General features: G+C 32.9%; 3 protein-coding genes and 2 pseudogenes across 6 annotated transcripts in view; all 5 read right to left on the minus strand.

Moving 5' to 3' along the window:
• Nucleotides 1-1,888: 1,888 nt before the first annotated feature.
• Nucleotides 1,889-6,318, minus strand: LOC102587341 (TMV resistance protein N-like; annotated as a pseudogene).
• A 2,154-nt stretch (nt 6,319-8,472) lies between these two features.
• On the minus strand, nt 8,473-14,217 carry LOC102600749 (TMV resistance protein N-like). Of its 3 annotated transcripts, XR_001475221.1 has the most exons (7): nt 13,584-14,217; nt 12,227-13,325; nt 11,507-11,782; nt 10,562-11,413; nt 9,680-10,482; nt 9,399-9,471; nt 8,473-9,320 (listed from the first exon to the last, which is right to left on the minus strand). XR_001475221.1 is itself a non-coding variant. In XM_006360860.2 (5 exons), exons 1-5 carry the CDS (start codon nt 14,081-14,083, stop codon nt 9,928-9,930), a joined length of 3,282 nt encoding a protein of 1,093 aa, XP_006360922.1. In that variant the 5' UTR covers nt 14,084-14,217; the 3' UTR covers nt 9,673-9,927. The 3 variants fall into 3 exon arrangements, 1 of the variants encoding a protein (XP_006360922.1); XR_001475220.1 differs by having other exon boundaries at nt 8,473-9,471; XM_006360860.2 differs by lacking the exons at nt 8,473-9,320; nt 9,399-9,471 and having other exon boundaries at nt 9,673-10,482.
• A 2,347-nt stretch (nt 14,218-16,564) lies between these two features.
• Nucleotides 16,565-21,101, minus strand: LOC102601329 (apyrase-like). The gene is made up of 10 exons (XM_006360862.2): nt 21,058-21,101; nt 20,095-20,375; nt 19,755-19,883; nt 19,257-19,313; nt 19,049-19,141; nt 18,441-18,643; nt 18,228-18,319; nt 17,788-18,002; nt 17,457-17,646; nt 16,565-16,791 (listed from the first exon to the last, which is right to left on the minus strand). Exons 2-10 carry the CDS (start codon nt 20,338-20,340, stop codon nt 16,652-16,654), a joined length of 1,365 nt encoding a protein of 454 aa, XP_006360924.1. The 5' UTR covers nt 20,341-20,375; nt 21,058-21,101; the 3' UTR covers nt 16,565-16,651.
• Nucleotides 21,102-22,683: 1,582 nt separating this feature from the next.
• On the minus strand, nt 22,684-25,175 carry LOC102601664 (adenosylhomocysteinase-like; annotated as a pseudogene). The gene is made up of 2 exons (XR_368381.2): nt 24,340-25,175; nt 22,684-23,649 (listed from the first exon to the last, which is right to left on the minus strand). The product of XR_368381.2 is annotated as an adenosylhomocysteinase-like (transcript).
• LOC102601997 (adenosylhomocysteinase) overlaps nt 22,694-27,833 on the minus strand; it is an 8,703-nt gene continuing 3,563 nt past the window's right edge. The window contains exon 3 of the mRNA XM_015315065.1: nt 22,694-22,909. Coding sequence (XP_015170551.1) covers nt 22,903-22,909 — 7 coding nt within the window. The 3' untranslated portion in view covers nt 22,694-22,902. The remainder of the gene's footprint in view (nt 22,910-27,833) is intronic.

Genomic DNA, 27,833 nt, shown 5'->3' on the forward strand with positions numbered 1-27,833 from the left:
AAAATTCATTTAGGAGTCATTCGTCAATGGGATGAGATGATGCCAACGTAATCATGATCATATATTATATGACTCTACTATGAAATCTGAGTTTATCACTCTAGATAAGGCGGGTGAAGAAGTTGAATGACTCCAAAATTTCTTAAAAGATTTTTGGCCCAAACCTTTTAGCTCCGGTATGCATACACTGTGAGAGTTAATTCTCAATAGGTAGGGCATGGAGCATGATGTATAACGGGAAGTCTCATCATATATGACGTAGACATAATATCGTTAGAGAACTACTCTCTAGTGGAATTATCATAATTGACTATGTAAAGTCAAAGGATAATGTGTCGGACCACTTATAAAAGGCCTAACTAGAGAGGGAGTTGATAGATTATCAAAGGGAATGGGACTATGGCCGAGAACAAGTCATTGTGGCGGTAACTCTACCTAGAAGACTGGAGATCCCAAGATCTAGGTTCAAGGAGATCAAACAAAGTCATTGATGACGGTTCAACATTGTCAAAATATTTTTTATGGTCCATTCTCATGATAAGACAATGTTCAGTAACAAGGATAAATGCATTAGGACTTTTTAATGATTTCTAAGTTTGATACAGCGTATATCAAATGGTGTATCTATGGGATAACACATTTTAGAAATCACCTATGTAAGTGTGAAGTGTAAGCCGCTTCAAGGAGAATCTGGTAAGGCCAGTTCTCTACGCACTTATAAACTGAGACGTGTTCATGGCCGAAAAGAATAAAACAATGAGAACCAAAAACAGTTCAAGGGTTGATTGTGTGACTTATGTTGTCTAGGTATACACCAAAGCTCGACGGTTCAAAGATATCAAATCTACCGATTGACCGAGTATATCCGATATATGTTCACTATGGAAAGTTCAAAGGGAAACCCACTTATCCAGAGGCAATCAATCCTTAATTACAAATCACACAATTTTTCATGCATATGTTTTAACAATAGCCATTCCCTATTCATGTGGGGGATTGTTGGGTTTTAAATGTGTGAACAGGAAATGAAGGGCTGTGACTCTCCTGAAGAGTTGTGACTATGCCGAAGGATTGTGACCTTTATGAAATGTTGTGTCCTTTCTAAAGGGTTATGACCATTTGAAAGGTTATGCCTTTTTGAAAGTGTTGTGACCTCTCTGAAAGGTTGTCTTCTTTCCAAAGGGTTGTGCCTTTACCCTTTGTTGGCTATAAATAGAGAAGTTTCCTCCCATTTTTCTGCATCGAATTCTTCCCTTCTTTTGCATACATTTCTTAAAAAAACAAAATCAATTGATCGTGTCTGTGTATGATTCGTTGCTGTCATTTTGAGTTCGTTGAAATTATCGAAGTTTGAGGTACTGCTACTTCGTTAATGGTTAATCCGTTTTATCTTGGGAGGAATTAATATGCAACCTCGGGTACTTGAGGGGATTATTAGTGAGTCAATTGACATTCTAGCTTCTATTCGTTTAATTTCTTTCGCGGTCATTCAATTTTGATCATCATATCCGTATGGATTTGTTGCATTTGAGCATGTCTGATGAAAATGCTCCACCTTGTAGGTAAGGGTGGCATGTCTTGTACGATGATGGTTTAACATTATGCAAGTACAGTCAAACCTCGTTATAGTGGCAACGTTTCACTGAAAATTTCATGATTGATATAGTATTAGATGTTGCTAACAGTGTTTGTTTCAATTGGCCAGGGAATGTTCACATAAAATCTTGTACAAATACATCAAAGCAGCAATAATGTCGAAGCACTTGTAAGAATTCTATTTATTACAGTATGTAGTTTGCTTGTCAACTTTTTGTCAGCTTAACAATTTATATCAACCCAAATCAAACATCTATCTTTGTGGGTTGGGAGTATAAGAATGATCCACAACTGCCGGGAAAGAAGTAACATTACCATGTTGATCTAAATATAACAGACGTACTCCTATCTTCTTTATTATGCCTCCATCACTGTGATCCTCTACTCTTATCTGTTCCCCGCCTTTGATGATGTTCAGGCCATTAAAAGGTCTACCATTTGAGAAAGATAAGTAATGTACACATGATACTTCTCCCTGACTGTCAGGTACCCAAGTCAAGAAAAAAGCTGAAGGCTGGCCAATAGTAACATCAAACTTTTGAAGACGGGTGGTTACATTGCAAAAGTGGGAAACAAACCAGAGAACCATTCCTAAGAAGTTATACTCATTATTCTGTACTGTGGGCATAGTCAAACAAATAGATGGAGCTGTTACTTTATTGCTGCACCATTCTGGAATCTCATTGCTTTCGACATAAATTTCTAACTGCAGCTTCATCAGACATATTAATTAAGACAAAATTAGATCATTAATAATGTGATATGAGAGAGAGAGGAAGAGGGACTAAACCTTAATATCTGGATATTTTATAGACGGAGTTGATAGAGCATGGGCACTAAAGAAGCCTTCATTGAATTGATTCTGCAGGGAAGTACAATTAATCACGTCGATCATCTTTATTGACGGGAGGTAGTCCAACCCTGTAATCCTCACCAGATTTTGGCAATTCTCAAGTCCAAGAATTTCAAGGTACTCTAAATTTGATAGTGATGGGAGTGTTTGAAGATTCTTACAATCATTCAAACACAAGGAAATCAACAATGGTAACTTGGAAAAATCAAAGGGTAGATAGAGGAAATTGTTGCCCCTCAAATCTAAATAACGTAAGTTGGATAATCTTCCAATATCTCTAGGAATATCATCCTCTGAGAAACCAAAATATGGAAGGCATAAATGAAAAATAAAAATTGGCAAGAATTCTATGCGGCGGACTCTTCTTCTTCGAGAAAAACTCCTTTTGGCCACTAAATTTCTACTTCCCACTTGCAAATGTTCAAGATTTCTTAGCATCTCAACAGATACAGGCAATTGTTTTATACCTGTATCCCATGCATGAGGAATTACTAGGTTTTGCATATCTCCAATGTCAACTGGCAGTGTTTGTAAAGATAAGCAGTCATTAATGCACAAGTATTCAAGGGATTTTAGCTGGCATATGCCGCTCGGAAGATCCGTAATCTTTTTGCAACCACTCAATTGAAGATCAATTAGTCTTTCCAAATTTCCTATTGATGGATGGATCTCCTTTAGACTTGAGCAATTCTCAAGGGACAAAATCTTGAGACTTCGTGAACCCCTGAAGTTTGGAGTACTTCTGAGGCGCTTGCAATCAGTGAGATTCAGCTCCTTCAAACTTCTACAACACTAAAATGTAAACAAAATATAATTTCAATTAAACATTTTCCTTCTCATACTTGCGATATAACAGTACACGTGAAATTGCAGAATTGAGTAATGAACCTGCAAATTCAAACCAAAGTCTTGGACATCGCTCCCTTCCATATTCAGAACTACAAGTTTTTCAGCTGGAAAATTTAATGGTATACATTTTAAAGGACATCCTTTCCAAGACAACCATCTGAGCTCCTTGGACAATAGCTCAAAATCTCCACTAATATGTAAGTCATCAATTTTAAGCACCCTAAGTTTTATCATTTTCTGAAATGCTTTGGTGCTCAGCTTCACACCCTTTAATGCCCGTCGTTCTACCACCAATACTTCTACATTTTTGGAACCCTGTAAGACCATGTTAAGTACCATAAGACCATGTTAAGTATAAGAAATTAAGAGAGAGAAATGTTTTATACAAATTAAAGGTCAATCAAAGAGAATAAAAATTATCTACCAAGAAAATAAATTTACACATTATATCCAAATATTTAATAAGAAATATCTTTCAACAAATCAATTTCTATAATTATTGAATAACTGAATTTTATTTGATAATTTTGTCTTTGACTCATTTCAAGTACAGAGTGGTTCGCAAACAACTAGAGATAATTTACTAGCCAGAGAAGTATTGAGCACAAATGAAATAAGTTTATGTGGTGACAACATAAATTATAAGCAAATGTATATCAAATAAAGATAATCCAAATTTACTAACTTTATTTCCTTGTAGAACATCACGGACTTCTTGAGGGTTGAACAATCTACTCCGTTTTCCAGAGTCTCGAGGTGATTCCAAGCGAACGATTTCTCTTCCCATATCCCGCACTAGATCATGCATCACCAAATAACAGCAATCCCTTTGGAGTAAGTTCCTTTGGATTAAGGTCGAAATTGCACTTTCAGAATAAAAACCACACGCATTTAATGTTTTGGTCACTTCATCCTCATAACATCCATGGAAGGCGCATGTGATATCAAGGAAAACACTCTGAGTATTGTCATCAAGTCCATCAAAGCTTATTTGGAGAATCTTTTGAGTATCACAATGAGGAATTGCTCTTAGTTTTTTGAACTCGTGTCTCCATTCTTCTATGGATCTCCCTTGCAAATGTGACCCTAATGTCACAAGAGCTAATGGTAACCCACCTGAATATTTTATTATGTCTTGTGCCAGCTCATCATATTCTTGTGGTGGAGAAAAACTGTTGAAAGCATGACGAGAAAAAAGTTGCTGAGCTTCGTTGTCATTTAAAAGTTTGGCCTGGTATATCTCACTTGTTGTAAGCCCATACAACAAATGCTCGTCTCGGGTTGTAATAATTATTACACTACCAAAGCCAAACCAACTTCTTTCTCTTGTTAAGGATTCTAATCGGCTTTTATGATCCACGTCATCAAGAACAATTAGAACCTTCTGAAACCCAAGTCTTGCTTTGATGAGATTAACACCTTCAGCAACACTATCAACTTCAAATTCCTTAGTTTTGAGGATTTGATTAAGTAGTTTCTTTTGAAGTTTGACTAGACCCATTTCTTCAGTTTTTGATCTAACGTCTGAAAGGAAGCAACTACCATCAAACTGTTGAAATATTTTATTGTAGATAGCTTTTGCCAGAGTTGTTTTTCCAATTCCACCAACGCCACATATACCAATCATGTGAACTTCATGCTCACATCCACTTTGCAGTAACAACTCTATATGTTCGATAGAAGAATCTAATCCAATTGGGTAATGAGCAACATCTAGAGGTGTCTGGTTGACCTCTTGCAGAACTTGTTTTATAATACTTCCAATAAATTTTGATTCATGCCTACAATTTTATGGCAACAACAAAAGTTAAAAGTAAAAAAAGCAAAACAATACTTGGATATTTGATGAACAAAACAAAATCAATAGCCAACAGATAACAGGGACTCGAGGTTAGAGAACGGAATTTATTTTTATATATTGATATTTCTATGCTATTAGTAAATTCTAACTACATTTAACAGGCTAATTGCTGTTAATTGATACTTGGATTATCGATTATTACTACTCCCTTAGTTTGATTGGGCACTGAGTTTTAAGAAATATTGAAAGACTTTGCAATGTTTCAAAACTAACCAACTTATAAGCTTAAGCAAATTCTTAAATTCAAAATTCTATAATTAAATTAGGGAAAATACATAAGTATCCCTCAACCTATGCCCGAAATTTCAGAGACACACTTATACTATATTAAGGTCTTATTACCCCGTACTTATTTTATAAATAATTTTCTACTCCTTTTCAGCCTACGTGACACTATCTTCAGGGCCAGCGCATGTTGACAATTCTTTCAAGAATAGTGTCACATAGACCGAAAAGGGGTAGAAAATTATTTATAAAATAAGTTCGGATAATAGGATCTTAGTATAGTATAAGTGTGTCTCTGAAATTTCAGGCATAAATTTGGGGATACTTATGCATTTTCCCATTAAATTAAGAAGTTTTACCCATCAGCAATATTTCGCAAATCCCATCCAGATAAATTTGCAGCTTCAGTGAGTGCTGCTTTCCACTTTTCCATTCTTTCAGCTCCAATTGATCGTTCCTTGTGTTTTGCCAAAGCTTCGCCAAAGGACCCAGTTTGCTTTCGCACTTGAGAAGGATCAACATCATAGAAAATAGGCAAAACTACCTGCTTTAACCTCTCTTTGCAATCGAGAATTTTAACAAGTTCATCAAGACACCAACTAGACGAAGCATAATTTTTGGAGAAAACAACAATGGCAACCCTTGATTGTTCAATTGCTTTCTCAAGTTCGGTTGAAATGACGTCTCCCTTTCTTAATTCCTCATCATCTATGAAGGTATGAACTCCGACTTGACACAATTGGGTGTAAAGATGACCGGTGAAGGTTTTGCGAGTATCTTTCGCCTCTAAAACTGAGAAATACATCATAAGACAAGTGGGAAGAAGAAGATGATGATTCTCCTTGAGTATTCATGGATGAAACCAAGAAAGTTCACTGTATAGTATTAGATCAACTATTTTGCAAGATACCTCCCAAGTCCTAAGAAATTTAATTTGTTTACTCTCACCCTCGGTTCATTTATAACGATATACGTTCATTAACAATAAATAAAATAACAATATTACGATTACACACAAAGTGAATAATTTATTGAATTGGACCGTTTCTATATCTTTGTGATTAATTTATTGCAGAACAAATATAGTATTGCAACAAATTTCACAACCTCTGACTTTTCCTCTTCATCTTTATTAAAAATAGGGAAAAGGCTCAAATATGCCATCGAACTTTCAGAAAAGGCTCATTTATGCCATTCGTTAAAAGTTTGGCTCATCTATGCCATTACCGTTTAAGAAAAAGCTCATTCATGCCATTATTTTTTAACGGTGGTTTTGCAAAACCATTTTTTACACGTGGCCAATTATAATTTGGCCATGTCATTATTTTTTTATAATAAAAAATCAAAATTCTGAACAAGCATTTTAACGGTGGTTTTGCAAAACTATTTTTTACACGTGACCAATTATAATTCAGCCACGTCATTATTTTTTTATAACAAAAAAACAAAATTATGAACAAATATTTTAACGGTGGTTTTGCAAAATCATTTTTTACACGTGGCCAATTATAATTCGGCCACGTCATTATTTTTTTTATAATAAAAAATCAAAATTCTAAACAAACATTTAAAAAAATGGTTCTGCAAAACCACCGTTAAAAAATAATGGCATGAATGAGCCTTTTCTTAAACGGTAATGGCATAGATGAGCCAAACTTTTAACGGATGGCATAAATGAGCCTTTTCTGAAAGTTCAATGGCATATTTGAGCCTTTTCCCTTAAAAATAAAATACAACAAATATGTCATGATGTTCCACTATGCCTTTATTAAGATTATCATAGTTTGGTATTTTACTCAGATTCTTTGAAAATGTTGCTCTATCTGTGTCAGATTCTTCAAAAATAAGAAAAAAAATTATTATTTTTTTATTTGATTTGATTTTCCACTTGTTGTTCGTACCACATTGGAACCCGATTAAATTTTGATTTGCACTGAAAAGTTCCACATTGGAGGTAAAACGCTCCCTAAAAAAGGGGACTTTATACCAAGGGAAACTTGAACCCAAGAGTCTGATTAAGGATAAATGAGTACTTTCTACTGCACCACAATCCTTGTTGATCCCAAGTAAGAAATTTAATTTGCTATTGGGACGTTCGTTCATTTTAATTTGTCCAGTATGATGACACATATTCATTAGCAATAAATAAAATGATAATATTATGATACCACAGAGTGAGTAATCTAATACTTCCTCTGTCCCATTATTTGATCACTTTTCATTTTGTATGGTGCTTAAAAAATCATAAATATGAAGATAATTTTATTAATTCACCCTTTTAAAAAATATTTTGGAATTTTATAAACAAATATGAACACTTTTAAAAAGAATTAATTGCAAGGATAATATAGAAAATATTTATATTAGATAATTATTTTTAATATAATGATCAACTAATATGAGAGGAAGAGAGTACTTAATTCTATTTTCAACCAAATTCGTAATTGATTCTTTGCAATTAACTTATTACATAAACAAATATATTGCTTACTTAACGTATCATAAATATACACGCTATTTACCTCCTCTTTCTTCTCCTTCACTTTTTTTTTCTCCTTTTTGAATATTTTCTTATAATATAAGTTCTTTTTGAATAGTCTGACCAGTAGTTGACTTCGAGACATTCTTTGGTTATCTTTTATAGAGATTTTACGTAATTGAGATCAACAAGCTAAGTAGGTGTTTGGTCATGAAAATCAAATTAATATTATTTGGAATTATTTAACATCTCAAGAACCAGTCAAAGCATTGACATAAATCTCAATTCACAAAGTATATATACTCTTTTCGTCCCTTTTTACTTGTTAAATTTTGACTTGACACACCTGTTAAAGAAAACAATGATTGGTATAGTAAGTTTACTATTTTACCCTATTAATTGATAGAATCTTAAACATATTTACTTACTACATTTTTCAAAGACATTAATTCAATGTTAATAAATTAAGCGTATAATAGGAAGAAAATAATTGTTCTTCCTTCATTTGTAAAAAAAATGACGAACTAAAAAGGGAAATCAAATTAGAAAATATTTGACAAGTAAATAGGAACTGATGAGTATATGAAATTTGCAAATAATGACCATAAATCACCACAAACATTTATAAGAAGTATATTCACTATACAGATTCATCTCTTTTTACTAAGTTTTAGTGCAGCTCAAAAAACTAGCAGTATACAATGGAAAACAAAATTTTATACAGAAGCAACTGATGGAAGTGTTTGAAGACTCTCATTGTCATTCAAAAGCAAGAACCTCAGTGAAAATTGTTACTGCTCAAATCTAAAACTTCTATGCAGTATATAAACTCCCAATAAACTTAGGAAAATCAGTCTCAGACAAACACGAAATAGAAGTCGATGACAAGGATTGTAAGTGGCATGCTCTTCTTAGAAAAGAAAATCTCGAAATAGAAGTCTCAGACTTGAGCAATCTCGAAACCACAGATTCAGTCATCACTCATTCCCAAGCTTGACTCAGAACTTTGCTCTTTTATGCCCTGCTGAAGTTTTTCTGGAAATGGGGAAAGATGTAACATTACCGTGTTGGTCTAAGTATAACAGATGGATACCTATCTTTTTTACTACACCTTTGTAAGGGCCCTCCTCGACTGTTATCTCTTCCCCACCTTTGAGCATCAGGCCATCGAAAGGTCTACGTAAGCAAGATACATCAAATACACATGCTATTTCTTCGTGTAATTCGGGTATTTTCCTACACCCAAACCACTCCATAACTAAAGGCTTTTTATGGGCAACAGTAACAAGGAAGTTCCCAAAATAGGATAAAGCCTCAAAGTCGCCAACAGACTAGAGAACCATTCTTAACAACTTATTATTATGTATTGTGGGCATAGTGAAACAGATATATGGAGCTGTTACTTTATTGCTGCACCCATCTGGAATCTCATTGCATTCGACACAAATTCATAAAATCTGCTTCATCAGACAAATTAAAATACAATTAGATCATTAATTGTTAATGTGATACGAGAGAGAGAGAGAGGGGACTACCCTCATGTATTGGATATTTTCCAGATGGAATTGATAGAGCAGTGGCACTAAAGATGCATTCATTGAATGGATTCTGCAGAAAAGTACATTTCCACTTAGTGTTATATATACAAATACTTTTAGAATAAACATTTTCCAAAAAAACGTTTTCATGGAACATATTTTCCTTGCTACCGAACACAGAAACTTTGATCTTTTATCAAAGAGGAGTAGTTTGATGAAAGTCTTTTTGGGTAGAGATCAGTATAAGAATGATCCACAACTGCCTGCAAAAACTATACCTTCGTCAGCGCCCTCCTTGACTGTTATCTTTTCCCCGCCTTCAATCTTCAGGCCATAAAAAGGTCCATCATTTGAGTAAGATATAAAATGTACACACTAGCAAAATTTTCATTGGATGACAACTTGCAATGAGTATTTAGCATCTGTCGGATGAAAAATACTTTTTAAAAAAATCAGATTGTAGTTGGATGAGCATTTTGAATATTGCATGTTGATAAGAAACTGGAGCAAGTTATTTTTGATTCAACTAAGATTTGAAGCGAGTGATGATGTTCTTCAAGGATTGAGCTGATATCCTCTGTTTGACACTCTTTTTGAGTTCATTTCCACTGAGACTCTCTCTGTTCATTATCTGAGAATGCGAATGATTTTCTTCAAGGATTGGTGGGGAAGATGTAACATTACCATGTTTGTCTAAGTATAACAGATGTACCCCTATCTTCTTTACTCTACCTTTGTCAGGGCCCTCCTCGACTGTTATCTTTTCCCCGCCTTTGATCATCAGGCCAGAATAATGACTAGTTAAGCAAGATATGTAATATACGCATGATACTTCTCCGTGTGATTCGGGTGTAGTAATATACCTAGTCCAGTAAAAAACTAAAGGCTTTTTATTGGATACGGAAACAAGGAAGTGTCCAAACTGGGATAAAATCTTAGAGTCGCAAACAAACCAGAGAATCATTCCTAACGACTTTTTCTTAAATACGGAGGGAATAGTGAAACAGATAGATGGAGCTGTTACTTGATTGCTGCACCAATCTGGAATCTCATTGCTTTGGAGATAAATGTGTAACCGCAGCTTCATCAGACAAATTAAGACACAATTAGAACATTAATTAATAATGTGATACGAGACACACAAAAATAAAGGGACTTACCTGAAACATTGCATATTTTCTAGATGAAATTGATAGAGCATGGGCACTAAAGAAGCCATCATTGAATGGATTCTGCAGAGAAGTACAATTAAGAGTGTCGATCTCTTGTATTGAAGGGAGGTTGTCCAACCCTGTAATCTTGACCAACTTTTGGCAATTCCTAAGTTCAAGAATATAAAGGTACTCTAAATTTGATATTGACGGGAGTGTTTGAAGATTCATACAATCATTCAAACGCAAGGACTTCAACCATGGTAACTTGGAGAAATCAAAGGGTAGATAGAGGAAACTGTTGCCGCTCAAATCTAAATCATGTAAGTTGGATAAAGTCCCAATATCCCTAGGAATATCAGCCTCGGAGAAATCACAATATCGAAGGATTAAACGAGAAATAGAAATTGGCAAGGATTCTATATGGTGGGATCTTCTTTGATAAACTCTCCTTTTGGCCTTTAAATTTTGACCTCCCACTTGCAAATCTGTAAGATTTCTTAGCATTTTAACAGATCCGGGCAATTGTTTTATATCAGTATCTTGTGCATAGAGATGTCTTAGGCTTTGCATATCTCCAATGTCAGCTGGCAGTGTTTGTAAAGATGAGCAGTAAGTAATGTCCAAGTCTTCAAGGGATTTTAGCTGGCATGTGCTACTTGGAAGATCCGTAATCTTTTTGCAACCATACAAATGAAGAGCAGTTAGTCTGTCCAAATTTCCTATTGATGGATGGATCTCCTTTAGACTTGAGCAATTCTCAAGCCACAAAGTCTCGAGACTTCGTAAACCGCTGAAGTTTGGAGTATTTCTGAGGTGCTTGCAATCAGAGAGATCCAGCTTCTTCAAATTTCTACAATACTAAAATAAACAAAATATAGTGTCAACTAAGATTTTCTTTCTCTTAGTTGCGATATAACAGTACACATGAAATTGCAGAATTGAGTAACGAACCTGCAAATTCAAACCAAGTTCTTGGATATTGCTCCCTTTCATATTCAGAAATACAAGTTGGTCAGATGGAAAATTTGATGGTATACATTTTAAAGGACATCCTTCCCAAGACAACCATCTGAGCTCCTTGGACAATAGCTCAAAATCTCCACTAATATGTAAGTCGTCGATTTTAAGCACCCTAAGATTTATCATTTTCTGAAATGCTTTGGTGCTCAGCTTCACACCCTTTAATGCATGTCGTTCTACCATCAGTACTTCTACATTTTCAGAACCCTGTAGTTAAGTAAAAACAAAAGTACTATAAGACCATGTTAACTAAGAGAAATTAAGAGAGAGAAATGCTTTATACAAATTGAAGGTCAAACAAAGAGAACAAATTATCTACCAATAAAAATAAATCTACACAATATATCCAACTAAAGGATATTTAACAAGAAATATCTTTCAGCAAACCGATTTATATAATTACTGAATAAGTAAATTTTATTTGATAATTTTGTCTTTGATAGTTTGAGTGTTTAGACTTTAGTAAATGTTTATTTCAAGTACAGAGTGGTAAAAACAACTAGAGATAATTTACAAGCCAGAACGAACTAAGCACAAATGAATTGAATTCTTGTGGTGACACATAAATTATAAGCAAATTATATCAAATTAAGTAAAATAAAAAGACAAAAAAAAGTATTAACCAAGATAAAGATTATGAAATTTACTGACTTTATTTCCTTGTAGAACGTCACAGACTTCTTGAGGGTTGAACAATCTACTCCGTTTTCCAGAGTCTCGAGGTGATTCCCTGCGAACGATTTCTCTTCCCATATCCCGCACAAGATCATGCATCGCTAAATTATGCCAATCCCTTTGGAGCAAGTTCCTTTGGACTAAGGTTGAAATAGCACTTTCAGAATAAAAACCACACGCATTTAATGTACTAGTAACTTCATCCTCAAAAAATCCATGGAAGGCACACGCGATATCAAGGAAAACACTTTGAGTATTATCATCAAGTCCATCAAAGCTTATCTGGAGAATCTTTTGAATATCATAATGAGGAATTGCTTTTAGTTTCTTGAACTCATTTCTCCATTCTTCAACGGATCTCCCTTGCAGATGTGACCCCAATGTCACAAGAGCTAATGGTAGCCCACCTGAATATTTTATTATGTCTTGTGCCAGTTCAACATATTCTTGTGGTGGAGAAAGACTGTTAAAAGAATGACAAGAAAAAAGTTGTTGAGATTCATTTTCATTTAAAAGTTTGGCCCGGTGTATCTCACTTGTTGTAAGCCCATGTAGCAAATGCTCATCTCGGGTTGTAATAATTATTACACTACCCGAGCCAAACCAACTTCTTTCTCTTGTCAAGGATTCTAATTGGCTTCTATGATCCACGTCATCAAGAACAATTAGAACCTTCTTTGACCCAAGTCTTGCTTTGATTAGATTGACACCTTCAGCAACACTATCAACTTTGAATTCCTTAGTTTTGAGAATTTGACAAAGTAGTTTCTCTTGTAGCTTGATTAGACCCGATTCTTCAGCTTGTGATCTAATGTCTGATAGAAAGCAACAACAACCACCAAACTGTCGAAATAATCGATTGTATATAGCTTTCGCCAGAGTTGTTTTTCCAATTCCACCAACGCCACATATACCAACCATACGAACTTCATGCTCACATCCACTTTGCAGTAACAACTCTATATGTTGGATAGAAGAATCTAATCCAATTGGGTAATGAGCAACATCTAGAGGTGTCTGGTTGACCTCTTGCAGAACTTGTTTTATAATACTTCCGATAAATTTTGATTCATGCCTACAGTTTTTTTAGCAATATCAGAAGTTAAAACTAGTTCTCCCTGGATAGAATGGAAATCAATAGCTAACATATAACACAGAACTCGAGGATAGAGAATGGAAATTTGTCCATTAATACTGCTCTGCGGATGTAGTTTGATTTGATATGTAATTTAAGAAATATAGAAAGACTTTGCAATGTTCCAAAATTAACCAGCTTATATGCTTAGACAAACGCTTAAATTCAAAATTCTATAGTTGAATTAAGAAGTCTTACCCATCAGCCATGTTTTGCAGATCCCATCCAGATAAACTCGCAGCTTCAGTGAGTGCTGCTTTCCACTTTTCCATTCTTTCAGCTCCAACCAATGGTTCCTTGTGTTCTGCCAAAGCTTTGCCAAAGGACCCTTTTTGCTTTCGCACTTGAGAAGGATCAACATCATAAAAAATAGGCAAAACTACCTGATTTAACCTCTCTCTGCAATCGAGAATTTTAACGAGTTCATCAAGACACCAACTAGAGGAAGCATAATTTATGGAGAAAACAACAATGGCAACCCTTGATTGTTCAATTGCTTTCTCAAGTTCGGTTGAAATGGCGTCTCCCTTTCTTAATTCCTCATCATCTATGAAGGTATTAACTCCGACTTGACACAATTGGGTGTAAAGATGACCGGTGAAGGTTTTGCGAGTATCTTCACCTCTGAAACTAAGAAATACATCATAATACAAGTTGGAAGAAGAAGATGATTCTCCTACAACAAACTGTGTATGCATATTTGATGACAATAAATTTAAGGGATTTTTAGATAATTTTTTATTTTAATATAATGAAAGAAAGATGAGTGAAGCAGCTTCTACATATACCCACAGGTAATTATTTGTTCCTGGAAAATTAATAATGGGTCAAGTCATTTACAAGCCCCAAAGAAGCATGACAGAAATGGAAGGGAAGTTTCCAATATATTTCATAGAAATGTCTCGTTCATTTTTATTTGTTATGATATTAATAGATATACTATTTACTTTCACTCTCTTCGTAGATTTTTACTTGTTCACACTAGTAAAAACAATAATCATTTTTATTTGTACAGTTTAAAAATATTTAAAAAAAATTTAAAATTTTTATCTTTAAATATATTTTTAAGAAAAAAGTTTCATACCTCCAATAATTCACTATGGACTATTAATTGTCGGTATAACTATCTGCTTTAATTTCTTTTTTGCATTTCAAAGTCATTCTTCTTTAAATCTCTTTCACATTATTGATAAGTGGATTGAAATAATTGATCAAGAGTCTTCTCTCATTTGGTTTGGAATAATTGGTCAATATTCACTTTAACGAGTCACTAAGCCATTGATTTGGAGGTAAATTATCCGCATATTAAATTTATATAAATAATACTCTTATCGTGTTTGATAACTGGTTAGGTAAATTATGTATTTAATTAAATCTATATAAGTAATATCATATTTTTTTAGCTGGTTTGGAGGTATGCCTGTGATTTCACTTGACTAAAAGTGCTTTACATATATTTTCATTCAGTGTGACATGCACAGTAAAACCACATGCTTCTTCTTTTTGCATTCCAATAATTAATAACAGTACATTTCATCCTTCTAGGAAATTATACTTGTGGGACTCTTGATAGGCAATCTTATTGTGGAGGAAAGTTGATGGAAATTAAATGAAAACATTCAATTCTTTTTCTTTTTAATTGAATGGTTTCACATTCTAAATTTCTCTACCCACCAAAGGTCAATTCTAATAGTAGTTTTTTTTTTGTTAAACAATTCCGCTAGGCAATGTGTGCCTAGGTTTACCCTAAACTTAACATTTTACCCCCAAAACTGTTAAAATATAACGGTGGGCCCACCATTATATTTAACAGTTTTTGGGGGTAAAATGTTAAGTTTAGGGTAAAAGACTAAATTGAACACATTTTGTTATACATGACCACCGTTATATTTAACAGTTTTTGGGGGTAAAATGTTAAGTTTAGGGTAAAAGACTAAATTGAACACATTTTGTTATACATGACCACCGTTATATTTAACAGTTTTTGGGGGTAAAATGTTAAGTTTAGGGTAAAAGACTAAATTGAACACATTTTGTCATACATGAAGTCTATTTCAATCACCTAGAATATATTGAGGACCAAAATAAAGCAACCCCAAATACATCAAGGATCATTTTGATCATTTTCTCGGTAATCTTATTGTGGAGGAAAGTTGATGGAAATTAAATGAAAACATTCAATTCTTTTTCTTTTTAATACAAGTTGCATCTTGAATTGGACCGTTTCTATATCTTTGTGATTAATTTATTGCAGAACAAATATAGTATTGCAACTTGTGACTTTAAAATTTTACCAACTTCTGACTTTTCCTCTTCTTTTAAAAAAAAAATACAAGAAATATATGTCACCATGTTCCACTATGCCTTTATTAATCACCGCTCTCAAATTGCCGGTAAATTAGGGGTGGCAACCGAAGGAGTTGAGTTAAATTTAGACGGGTCAAAATAAATCAAGATAATAAACGGATCAAGACTCAAGCCAATCAAAATTTGTTTGGACCAAAGTGGGATGAGTCAAAACGGGTTGGTAAGGAGTCATAACCCAACCTGACCAATTTTTATTAAGTTTTAATAGTTTTATTGTTATTTTATAAGCTTTTAATATCTAATAAAAAATATTTCCCTTTATTATAATTATATATAACATATAAAATAAAATTAAAAATTAAAAATATCAACCCAATTTTTAATGGATTAAAATGGATGGGTCAATAACCAACTCAAACCTATATGAATTGAATCGGATTGGACCCCTTATCTAAATCACCGCTAAATAAACCTAATCAAACAATTTAACTTTTAGAGTGAACTTGTTCTAATAATGAACACATGGAAATCAAATAAAAAAGAAAGAATACATAGCAAAAACTCGAATTAATGAAATACGAAAATAAATAAATTAAACTTAGTTGTAATATAATACAGATCATTAAGAGAGATTAAAGTCTCCACATATGCTAGTGCAACATATATATTCTTGATCAAAATAAGGGAGTGATGATTTAAGCATATCGACTTTAATGTGTTTGAACACCTCAACTCTAACTTCATCTCAATATTATCGTTTTTTTGAATTATAAACCTCAAACATAAAAAAAAAAATCTTAATATATATCAAATAATTATTTTATCAAAGTAATATAATATAATACGATATATTATAAAAGAATATGCATCAGTCATCCGAATAAGGTGTAAATTAAACAAGAGAAACACAAGGCCTTACAAAGCACTAATTAATTAATTAGATTAGAAATAATATTTAATTAAGAAGATGAAATGTGAGTCCTTGAAGATGATGATGAGACTACGTCAATTGCACAACCCAATGGCCATGCTGCTTCCACACGATTATTTTTGTAATTAATATCATGCACCAATGTAATCTCTCTATGAGGATTCAAACCTGAAAAATAATCCAAAAAAATAAATTGATTAAAACTCTACTTATTTGTTAATATTCCAACAAAATATGAATTAATTTCACGTATAGTCATTAAACTATATTTATCGTAATTATAAAGTCATAAAAACTATTTTTTGTTACGTTAAGCAACTGAATTTTATTCACTATAACAATAGAATAACAACACTACTTTTTTGTTTGATTAAAGTAATCGTACCAACTACTCCCTCTCATTTAATTTATATGTGTCTTAATTTTCTTTAGTTTGTATATAAGAGAATGTTACTTTCTACGATATTTTAACTCTTAAATTTTACATTCCATGTGACATATTTTTTTATACCACAAGAATCAAAGGGTATTTTAATACATTATACACATCTGATCACATAAAATGATACGAAGTATAACAACAAAGTTAGTAAACTTTACCTGCTATAACGATAAAGCCTACCCATATATCAAGCTAAATTTATTATTATAACAATTAGGTAGTAACGTTGAGTGACTTTATTGTTACATACTCTCTATAACTGGCATTCTCTATAATAGCATTTCATCATAACGGTCAAGTTTATTTCAGAATTGATTTTTATGTCATGTTATATGTTTTTTATAGTAGCTAAAAATATTTAGACAAATGACATCGTTATACCAAAACTTACCAAATCCATCCACAAGTAAAGAGAATTGGTATATCATATCCATGCAAAGATATGGGAGATCTTTACTATCCACATTAGGAAACACATATTTTACTTCTTCAGCTTTTAGCTTGCAAGCAATCTTGGCTGCATTTAGGTATTGTATTGGCTTAGCTTTGCCAGATGATGCTTTTGGATCAACAATATTAACCTGTAATATAATAATTCATGTTAAAATCTACTCAATCATATAATGACTTAACACATAAACGTGTTCTTTATCTTGATCTCTGCTGACATTTATGTTACGTTGTGAATTAAGAATTGAAGAATAATTATATATATATATTACCTCAGAAGCCATATCAAAGAAAAATGATGAAATATATATATTCTTGATAGCATCAAGACCTCCACCATTCCACACACCATTAAAGGTACAAGTATGGTATTTACATGGTGCATTTAACTTAAGTGTCCTCCACACAATTGCCTTGCATTTTCTCATACTTGAACCATTTGGTGAAGGTGAAGCTTTATATGCTACTCCCCCATATGTGTAGTAACCTTCAAATAAAATAGTATATATTATGGTTAAATTTGTAATGAAATAATTTGAATTTATATAAATATCTATATTTTCCCCCGAAAATTAAGGTCTACGTACACTTATAAGATTTCACTTGGTATGTTGTTGTATTTATGATTTGTTTTAAACAATAAATTTCAAACAAAATAAATCTTAAAACTTTGTGCCTATTCAAACACTGCTATATTTAAATAGTTATGTACCATAAGTGCCCTTCAAAATGCATGGACTAGTAGAGTTTCTTGAAACTTTAAGAATTTCAGCTCGTGATGCTAGTAGACCATAGTTCAGATAACTGCATAAAAAAGAGTTAATTTTACATATAGTAACGGAGTCAGAATCTTAGATTCAATATATAAAGAAGTAAATATACGAAGAAGTCAAAGGGATTCTACGACATTTAAAAGTAATTTTACCTATGAACATAAAGGTAATAATTAGCTCCCATGAGGGATTTTTGTAACACATATTTTTCTCCATCTAAATTTATTGGAGCTTTTTCTGAATTTTCCTTTGATAAAGCAAAAGCCATTTGTACTGATCCACCTCCAAGATCTATAGTAGCTACTGTATTTTGGTAGCTTTTACCCAAAGTTCTTAATAAATAGTTCAACCCAACCTGTAATAAAATAATTATTGAAAAAAGCAAGAAAACATTTTAAGAATTATATGATTAAAAAAGTAAATAAAAGTGTATTGTCTTTAAAAATTTAAGGTTTTAGATGAGACGTAAAGGTATTGAGATCGAATCTCACTAACATCCGTTGCATTTAGATAAAATGATCGCAAAGTTCATCAACACAACAAAAACAAGGAAGTGAATTATTAATATTTTTATCGATAAAGTCAATTTTTTAATCAAAAGGGGGAAAAAGGACTTCTTTTTTGTGTTTTTTCACAAGGTGTTTAGTCCTATTTTATAGTTTGATTAATCTAAATTCGCATAATTTTTTTACTTTAAAAGTAAAAATATTCTGAACAAAAAACAACTTCATATTCCGAGCTCAACGGAGAAAATACTTACCCAAAAATAAGAACCTTCTTGAGCTCCACTAAGGATAGAAACCCATCCATCCTTGTATTCAAATATGCTTTCATTCTTCAGCATATTTCTCACCTTTGAAAAATATTAATTAACATAATAACACAAGTAATTACTAAACAGTTAATTAAGTTAGTGTCATTTATAATTACGATTATAGCTAAAAAAAAAAAAGTGGTTAGAATCGTACCGATTGCATAATTCTTTCTGCAGTATTGCCTTTTAACATTCTTAAGCCTGCAGTTGCCTGTATTATTAACCATTAAGATAACAATTTGGTAAGATAAGAATAAAATAATTAGTATTATTAAGGCCATTTAGTAAATATTTTATATTTTAAGTTAATTATTTCTATTTTAATTAAAGTTATTCATTCTTATTTTCCTCAATGTGTATTTATTCATTGTGAATATATTGTTGTTCTTTAACAAAATTAACCAAGTATTTTCAGAGTTAATTTCTCAGATGATCACTCAATTAAATCGCTTATTATAACAACAACACCATATTCAGTGAAATCCCACAAGTGATGAGGTCTAGGGAGGATAGAATGTATGCATATGTTATCACTACCTCGGAGGGGTAGAGAGACTATTTCCGAAAAATCCTCGGCTTAAGTACAACAAATCCAAATCGCTTGTAACAATCGATTAAATTATACTGAAAGTGTAAAAATTACGATACTAACCCCAAGTTCCACAGGTGTATCAGTGTGCAAGTTTATTGGAACAACACTTTCAGCTTTTATTAGAAGGGGCTCTAATGATTTGGCAGCTGCCTTTGGATCATTTTCATATGAACTCAACCCTGGTTTAACCTGCATTTTCCGACACAAATCTAAATTAATCACTCAGAAGGAGGAATACCGAACACTGCATAAGAAACAAAAAAAAAAACTAAATATAATCCATATTTCGTTGTGTATTTAATCCTACGCTATTTTTTCTAAAACATCGGAATAATTTGAAATACGTTAATTTAATTTATCAAAACGACTAATATTTGAGATCGGAGTATAACGTACATACCTTATCAAAAACTTCAAGACCATATTCACCAATAGGAAGTAAATCCAAATTTTGGCTAAAACGAAAAACATGAACTCTACTTCCACTGCTTCCAGCATCAAATATTACTGCATAATAACTATCTGTTTGGTTGCTCAGTAAATTTCTCCTTATATGAGAATGTTCATGACTTGATTTCACACAAATTAGCAAAACAACCAAACAGGTCATAAGAACAAGTGAACTATTTTTCTTCAACATTTTCATCTGAACTAATTAACTTGCCTAGTGAAGTTCTGCAGCTTTACAATAACAAGGGAAAAATTAATATCTGCCATGAAACGAGGATTGCTCAAGATCATATAAGACAAACATATTCTAATTAACACGATCATACGCTCTGAAGTCGATATATTAGATATATCGTGTGGATAACATAATATGGGAGTCCAACATTGGGCAAATCAAAAATGGAGAAGGCTACCATCCATGACAAGTAAAATAAACATTATATTCAATACTAAAAATCACTATTTTTCCATTGAAATTTTTCACTGAAAAATGTTCAGTGGCTATTTCCACACAGATATTTTGACTTAATCAAGAAAAAATAGTAGTATTTTCACATGGAATATATTAGTAAGTTTCTCAGTATTTCTGTAAGAATCTATTTTCAATCATGTGTTTTCCTAGTGAGCTAGTTCGGTCCAAAATGGATTTAAAAAGAATCATACTTTATAACGCAATTTCTGATTGATTCGTGATGGAAAAAACTTTTGTTCCTAGTAATAATCGGACCTAATTTTATCATAACTAAACCAGGATCATGAAGTGAGAATTGTCCGTGACCATACATCAAGAAAAAAAAAGCAAGTAAGCTTATAAGATCCAAGGAAATGCAAAGATAGAATACAAGGAAGATAATGAATACAAACAAAATGTAAACAAAAAATATGTCTATATATGATTAAAAAATCATATTACCTGAATTAAGGATTTAAGGTTGCTGAAAAGTGTTGGAATTGTGAAATGCCAAAGATCAACATAATTGGTTTATATAGTACTACAAAAAAAATTGTGGAATCCAACAAATTGGTCTAATTAAGAAAAGTATAACAACGTGTCCTAATTCTACTAGCCCAAAATGCTAATCGTTACTTTTTAATCATTCTAATCAACATGTAACACATGGGAATTTTTTTTAAACCTTTTGAGTGAAATAACAATGTATCTATATAAAATGACGGAGATCATTTTATCCTTATTTAGAGGTTTTGAAATCAAGTTATGTTAATAAAGAACTATCGTTTGATAGGGAATATGTTAGTCGGCATATTTTAATGTGAATTTGAGTTGATCGATTTAGAGGGTTTTCAGATATTATAGGCGGATCTAAAAAAGATAAATGAATAACCTTGTATGTATATAGTATGGCTCATTGCAATTTTTATTTTTCGAAAATTGTTGTTTAACACCTAATTATTGTGGTCTCATTTCATGATTAGTGCTTCTTTTATTATTTTATTATACACTAAGCATGTGATTCATGAAGTGGAATCATGATTGGGAAATTTTTTACTTAAAGTATCTGTCATGATTAATCTTCATGTGCCCATATGATAATCTTTAGAAAAGATAAATTTGGTTCATTTCAATTTAAATAACCTATTTAGATCTTTTTAATTTGTATTTTTGGTAATTTTAAAATTTTAATTTTCTATATGACATTTTAAAGCTATATAATTACACAAAAATTTTGATATTTAATATCCTTAATGAAGTAATTAGAAATTTTGAATATGCTTCCCTGATTTCTCTGGAATGTCCTTTCAATGAAAGTAAATCTCAAATTATAATGTGACACGTTCAAATGTGAAGCAAGGATGAAGTTAAAGAAGTGGGGACACATTTGTCTCCTCAAATTATTTTTGTTGTTAAATTATACACCTGAATTACGTGTATATTTGTTTAACTTAAAACAAATTTAAATGTCTATTTGTGTATATTGAAAATTGGAGGCATAGATATAACTGAGGTCAAATTAAAAGATATTTTTATATAGTGTGTTCATTTTTTGTTTGATAGGACTTTCGGCAGCCGCATAGCAAATCATGATATTAGTAATACAAGAATAATTAATAGATGAATAAGCATGGTAAAAGATAAATTGCTCTTAATGCACCAAACCAAACTAATATCAACATTAATAATACAACTAATACATCATATTCAATAGTACTATTTTTATGCACTCTATCACATTGAACTTGATGTTAGGATATTAGACAATTTGAATGGTTGCTTTCTTATCTCTTTGGATTTTGGCAGGTGAAAGTTAGGCTTAAAACGACAACAAAGAAAATTTGGTGGTGGTTGGTAGCCATGGGATTTCCTTTCCACCAAAATAGAGACTTTGAGATTCCAGTCCCACTAGTAATATTGTTCGCTCTTAGCCTTAGGCCCGTGTTGGTTTAAAGTGCGTCACTACAAGGTCGGCTTTACTTGTATACCCAACATTACTCGTATGTTGATATGGGACTCTTCCCTAAGATAGGGTGGTCACTAGTTTGCTTTGAATTCAAGAAACAAAAATCATAACCAAAAGGCAAATGGAGGTAACTTAGCACACCACCAACCATAACTCAAATATTATTAAAACATTTTGGTCTTCTTTCAAATGAGACCATTTTTTTCAGCAAAACATGCCAACTTCCTCCCAAATATATCCCCAACAATAATCAAAACACTATTATCCTAAACAAACTCAAAGTATTCAAAGCAAAATAATCATGCCGCGACAATATTGTTCCTCTGTCAAATTGTCTTCCCTCAGTACCTGTAGTGAGCAGGCTTGTAAGGACCCTCAACTGGTACGCTGATGTAGTCGGCTTGATCCTTGGTAAGTTTGGTAAGCTTGGCTCCAAGCTTTCCAAGATGAAGGGCAGCAACCTTCTCGTCGAGGTGCTTTGGCAAAACATACACCTTCTTCTCGTATTTGCCACTTTTCTTCTCATTCCACAACTCGAGTTGGGCAATGACTTGGTTAGTGAAAGAGCAGGACATCACAAAACTGGGGTGTCCTGTGGCACATCCCAAGTTCATGAGACGACCTTCGGCCAAGACAATGATGCCACTCTTGCTGTCTGGGAAAACCCATCTGTCGGTTTGAGGCTTGATTGTGATCCTCTTCACACCAGGGAAGGTCTCAAGACCATGCATGTCGATTTCATTGTCAAAGTGACCAATGTTGCAGACAATGGCATTGTTCTTCATCTTCCTCATGTGGTCAACCATGATGATGTCCTTGTTACCGGTTGTGGTCACAAAGATATCAACCTCAGAAACAACATCCTCAAGAGGAAGAACCTGGAGGCCTTCCATGGTAGCCTGGAGAGCACAGATTGGGTCAATCTCAGTCACAATAACACGGGCACCTGCTTGTTTCATGGCAGCAGCACATCCCTTGCCGACATCTCCATAACCAGCAACAAGGGCAACCTTTCCAGCAATCATAACATCAGTCGCCCTCATGAGACCATCGGGAAGTGAATGGCGGCATCCATACAAGTTGTCAAACTGGAACACCAACAAAAATCAATACAACTATCAGTCCACAAGCCAACATTATCTTATCTAAACAAGAACTGCTACAACAAGCATCCCCAACAATTAAGGTAAAGATCTTTACTTGCTATCAAGTCTTTTCGCGAAATGAACCAGACTTCCATTAGCCAATTATAGGACATATAAGTAGACATATCTAACCTAATCACAACTGCAATTCATCGGCATATTAGTAGTGGAAAATTGTACCAAATATCACACATTTAAGAAACCATCTACTATAAGCTTAAACAAGAAAGCTCTAATGAAATATGTTCCTATTAGTACATAAACATCTCACTAATTCAAGTTACAATCTTCCAATTGGTGAACTTTAAGCTACTAAAGTTCACTAAGGCAAATAATCCCTTCCATCAATCAAACCAACCACATGAGTAATGAAGCAAGTAGATAAAAACATTCATTTATCCACTTACCAAAAGAAATGAGATTCACTTATGTAATTTCAACTAATTACTGATACTATACTTAATACTAATACAGATCAGCCCATCATTAAGTTCCAAGTATAATTCCTCTGTATTAGATCCAAAATCATCAACTATTCCTATAAGATCTGTATTTCAAACAGTAATTCACACAACAAATCTACACAGATCTGAAACACAAGTAACAAAATCACAGAAAGCAAAACACACATACCTTGCTCTTGGTAACAGAGTCATTAACATTAATAGCAGGGAATAGTAAAGTTCCATTAGCCTGCATTTGGTAAAGCCTCTTAACACCAGTGGTAGTTTCCTCAGAAACACCAACAAGTCTCTCCTTCATCTTAGTGTACCTTAAAGGATCAGTCTTTAAACTCTCCTTAATAATAGTAAGCACAAGTTGAAACTCAACGTTATCAGTAGAAGTAGGATCTGGGATTGCCCCATTCTTAGCAAACTCCTCCTCTGCCTTAACACCCTCATGAATCAAGAGTGTAGCATCACCACCATCATCAACAATCAGATCAGGACCACCACCTGGACCCCAATCAAGTGCCCTCTCAGTACACCACCAGTACTCCTGCAAAGTCTCACCTTTCCAGGCAAAAACAGCAGCACTGTCACGTGCAATGGCTGCTGCAGCATGATCCTGAGTTGAGAAGATGTTGCAAGAACACCATCTAACTTCAGCACCCAAAGCAGTTAGGGTTTCAATAAGGACAGCAGTTTTGGATAGTCATATGCAGAGATCCAGTGATCTTTTGCACCTTTTGAAGGGCTGTGAAGGGCCAAATTCAGTACGGGAAGCCATGAGACCAGGCATTTCGACTTCGGCAAGCTCGATTTCGAGCCTGCCGAAGTCAGCCTGGGACATGTCCTTCACCTTGTACTCGCGGCCAGAGGTGGTCTTCTCAACAAGTAGAGCCATGGGTAAGGCGAGTATAAGAGAAAAACTGAGAGAAAATGGGTGAATTTGAGATGAAATTCAGAGAAAGAGGCGATTTTCTTTTCTTCCTTTGGGTTTTAAGGGAAGAAGAAGAGTGTTGCAAGGAATAAAGGACGGAGGTGAGTGGTATAAATAGGCTTCTTTGATGGAAATGGACGGTCAAGATTTGTTTCAGATCTGAAAAATTGATTGGATTAAATTGAGGTTTGGTAGACCTACAAATTGGATTAATAAAAAATATCTAAAATTTTGATTGGATGAATATATTTTCTTTTCAAAATTGGAAATGCTTAGTTTAATTTTTCATTAGGGTGATGTTTTTAAATTTATTTTGGTTGGTTGGTTGGTAGCGAGGATGGGATAGAAAAAGTTATTTCAGATCGAAATATTTTATAAGATTAGTCATCTCGTTGTATATATATGGGATAAAGAATGTGGTGCGATAAATGAGTTGTTTCTCTTTTAATCATATGTTTTCGGTTTGAGTTTTGAGTGTAAAAGAATCATTAGGAGAGAGCCGCTTCTTTTTAATGAGATTTTACGTGGTGTGAATCTGAATTAGTCAGACTTCAATATGAATATTGGATACCGAATAAAAAAAATAGATGATATAGTTCGTATATTTTTCTCGAAATTATTAGCCCCTTGCATTTTTCATTTTCAGATCTTGAATTTTAAGCTTTTGATTAAGGGTGGAGACGGGAGAGATTTCTATATTTTAACCCTCGAACAATAATTCTCTCAATATTAAAGCCCCCTCATCATTTAGTTGGCATTGTTTTTAGGTAAAATGGGTGTGTACTTGACGCACATGTAGTTATGTGACGATGGGGCTTTTAATATACAAGAAGTTATTGTTCAAACCTTCAGGGTATTATGGAAACATACGAGATTTAGATACGTAACTCGCGAAAGTATGATAGCTCAGGTCTTTTTAACCTATTCATTCAAAAGTATACGATTTGTTTATATTTATCTTACATTTAGCAATTGATCAATGACGCCTGAAGGTTTTTATTGTTGTTTTTGTGTAAAATGTGTACATTAATTGAAAGATAGTTCATGAACCAAATTGTAACATTGTATTTTATGGATGAATGCAATGATTAATTTTTTTTGTCTCTCAAATGTAACATATTTTAGGAAAATAAACATTGCCTTTAAAACAATTAATAAAAATGTAACTATTCGTGGCAATCAGTATAGGCATAATTAAGTAAAATTGTCCTCAAGAAAATAATGAACAATGTTTGAGCACAACTAAAATGAGTCTCAAAAACTTCTCAAACTTCTAGTTAGAAAGATACAATTTTAAAAGTGTACGTTGAGCTTTCACGAAATACGTTTTAGAGATAAATAAATATGAACTATTCTCGTGAGAACTTTCTTATTATATGTAGAAACCTAGGCATGTTTACTTGTGGCATGCTATTGTTATTGTTTTCAAATGTGTAATTTATCGAGTAACTTTTTTTTTTCACCATGAAATGGTCGATTGAATTGAAAGTAAAAATGACAAAATATTTAACAGACATGGACCCAATAAAATTGAATTAGCTACAATAAGCATGGTACACATTAATTTCCTAATTGCGGTGCGGCAAAAGGATCATGTTGTCTTTAATTAAAGGTGACCCACTACAAATTTTTTTATAAACTAAAGTGACTCAATATTATTGTACAATTTTTTCGTTACACAAGAAAAAGTTGAGTTCCAAACTCTACTATATCATCGTTTCCAATAATCTATCGTAGTAAATTTATTGTTTATGGTGTTTCAATTGCTATACTTTTTAATTATTATTATTGTTCCTTTTTGGTAGACTTAACACTGTTTTTTGTGACGTGGTATATTTTTCTCTTTATATTTGAATAGCTGCATTAGAGTTGAGGGTGTTTCGAAAACAGTCCCTCTATCTCCACATAGTAATGGTAAGATCTACGTATATTCTATTTTTCGAAACCTTACTTGTGGGATTTCACTAAATAGATTATTGTTGTTTAAAATTCAATTAGTTCGGTTATGCAACAAAATATTCATTCAAAACGACAGTGTTTTCTTTTCTATCAATAATTTTTACATATATTTAGAATTTGAACTCAAAATCATGGTTAATAGATGCGTGATATTTCTTTTACTAAACCATGGTTAATTAGACTATCTTATCTATTTGGATAGATTAGGTGAAGTGAAGTTGAAAAAAAAGGCATCAAAGAAAATTTGGCGGTGGTGGTTGGTGAAAGATCATTTAGGAAAATGACTTTATAATTACTTTATTTTCTTACTAGCGAATTTTGTTTTGGTCTTCCTTTAAAAAACTATTTCTTTTCCAACAAGCATTCTACTTTTTCACCCAAAATATCTCAATTTTGAGGTCCTTTTAGATTGCACAAAATAGTTACAAGAAATGTACATACAAGAAATGATTGATGATTAAGTAGAGGTTTGGTTAAATGGGGCTCAAATTAAAAATTTGAATTAAAATCAGTAATTATTTATAAAACGTGAATAAAAACTACAAATTATGATTTGAAATTAAAAATTCTCAAAAAAAAAAAAGATCTCAAAAGGCAAGTGTGTTTTAATTTTATTAAAATGTGAAAATTGACTCTTTAAGTTTCTAATTACAAATAAATAAATAAAAGTTCCATCATTTTAGATTATGTAAAAAGAGATTTATGCTCAACGTAGTTAATTGTTTGTACAATTAGAAAAAAAATATTTAAAATCCTTTTTTTCTTTTAATTTATTTGGTTTGGAG

Source organism: Solanum tuberosum, unplaced genomic scaffold (genome assembly GCF_000226075.1).
Source record: "Solanum tuberosum cultivar DM 1-3 516 R44 unplaced genomic scaffold, SolTub_3.0 scf00339, whole genome shotgun sequence".
NCBI classification, from domain to species: Eukaryota; Viridiplantae; Streptophyta; class Magnoliopsida; order Solanales; family Solanaceae; genus Solanum; species Solanum tuberosum.

Coding starts and splice junctions, on each gene's coding strand:
- LOC102601329 (XM_006360862.2), bottom strand. CDS start 20,340: ATGAAAATGTTGAAGAAAAATAGTTCACTTGTTCTTATGACCTGTTTG. Junction 18,320..18,440: donor TATTACCTTTATGTTCATAG/GTAAAATTACTT, acceptor TTTTTTATGCAG/TTATCTGAACTATGGTCTAC. Junction 16,792..17,456: donor TTTACTTGTGGATGGATTTG/GTAAGTTTTGGT, acceptor ATTATTTTTCAG/GTTTGAATCCTCATAGAGAG.
- LOC102600749 (XM_006360860.2), bottom strand. CDS start 14,083: ATGCATACACAGTTTGTTGTAGGAGAATCATCTTCTTCTTCCAACTTG. Junction 11,783..12,226: donor ACGTTCTACAAGGAAATAAA/GTCAGTAAATTT, acceptor ACTTAACTACAG/GGTTCTGAAAATGTAGAAGT. Junction 11,414..11,506: donor AACTTGGTTTGAATTTGCAG/GTTCGTTACTCA, acceptor TGTTTATTTTAG/TATTGTAGAAATTTGAAGAA.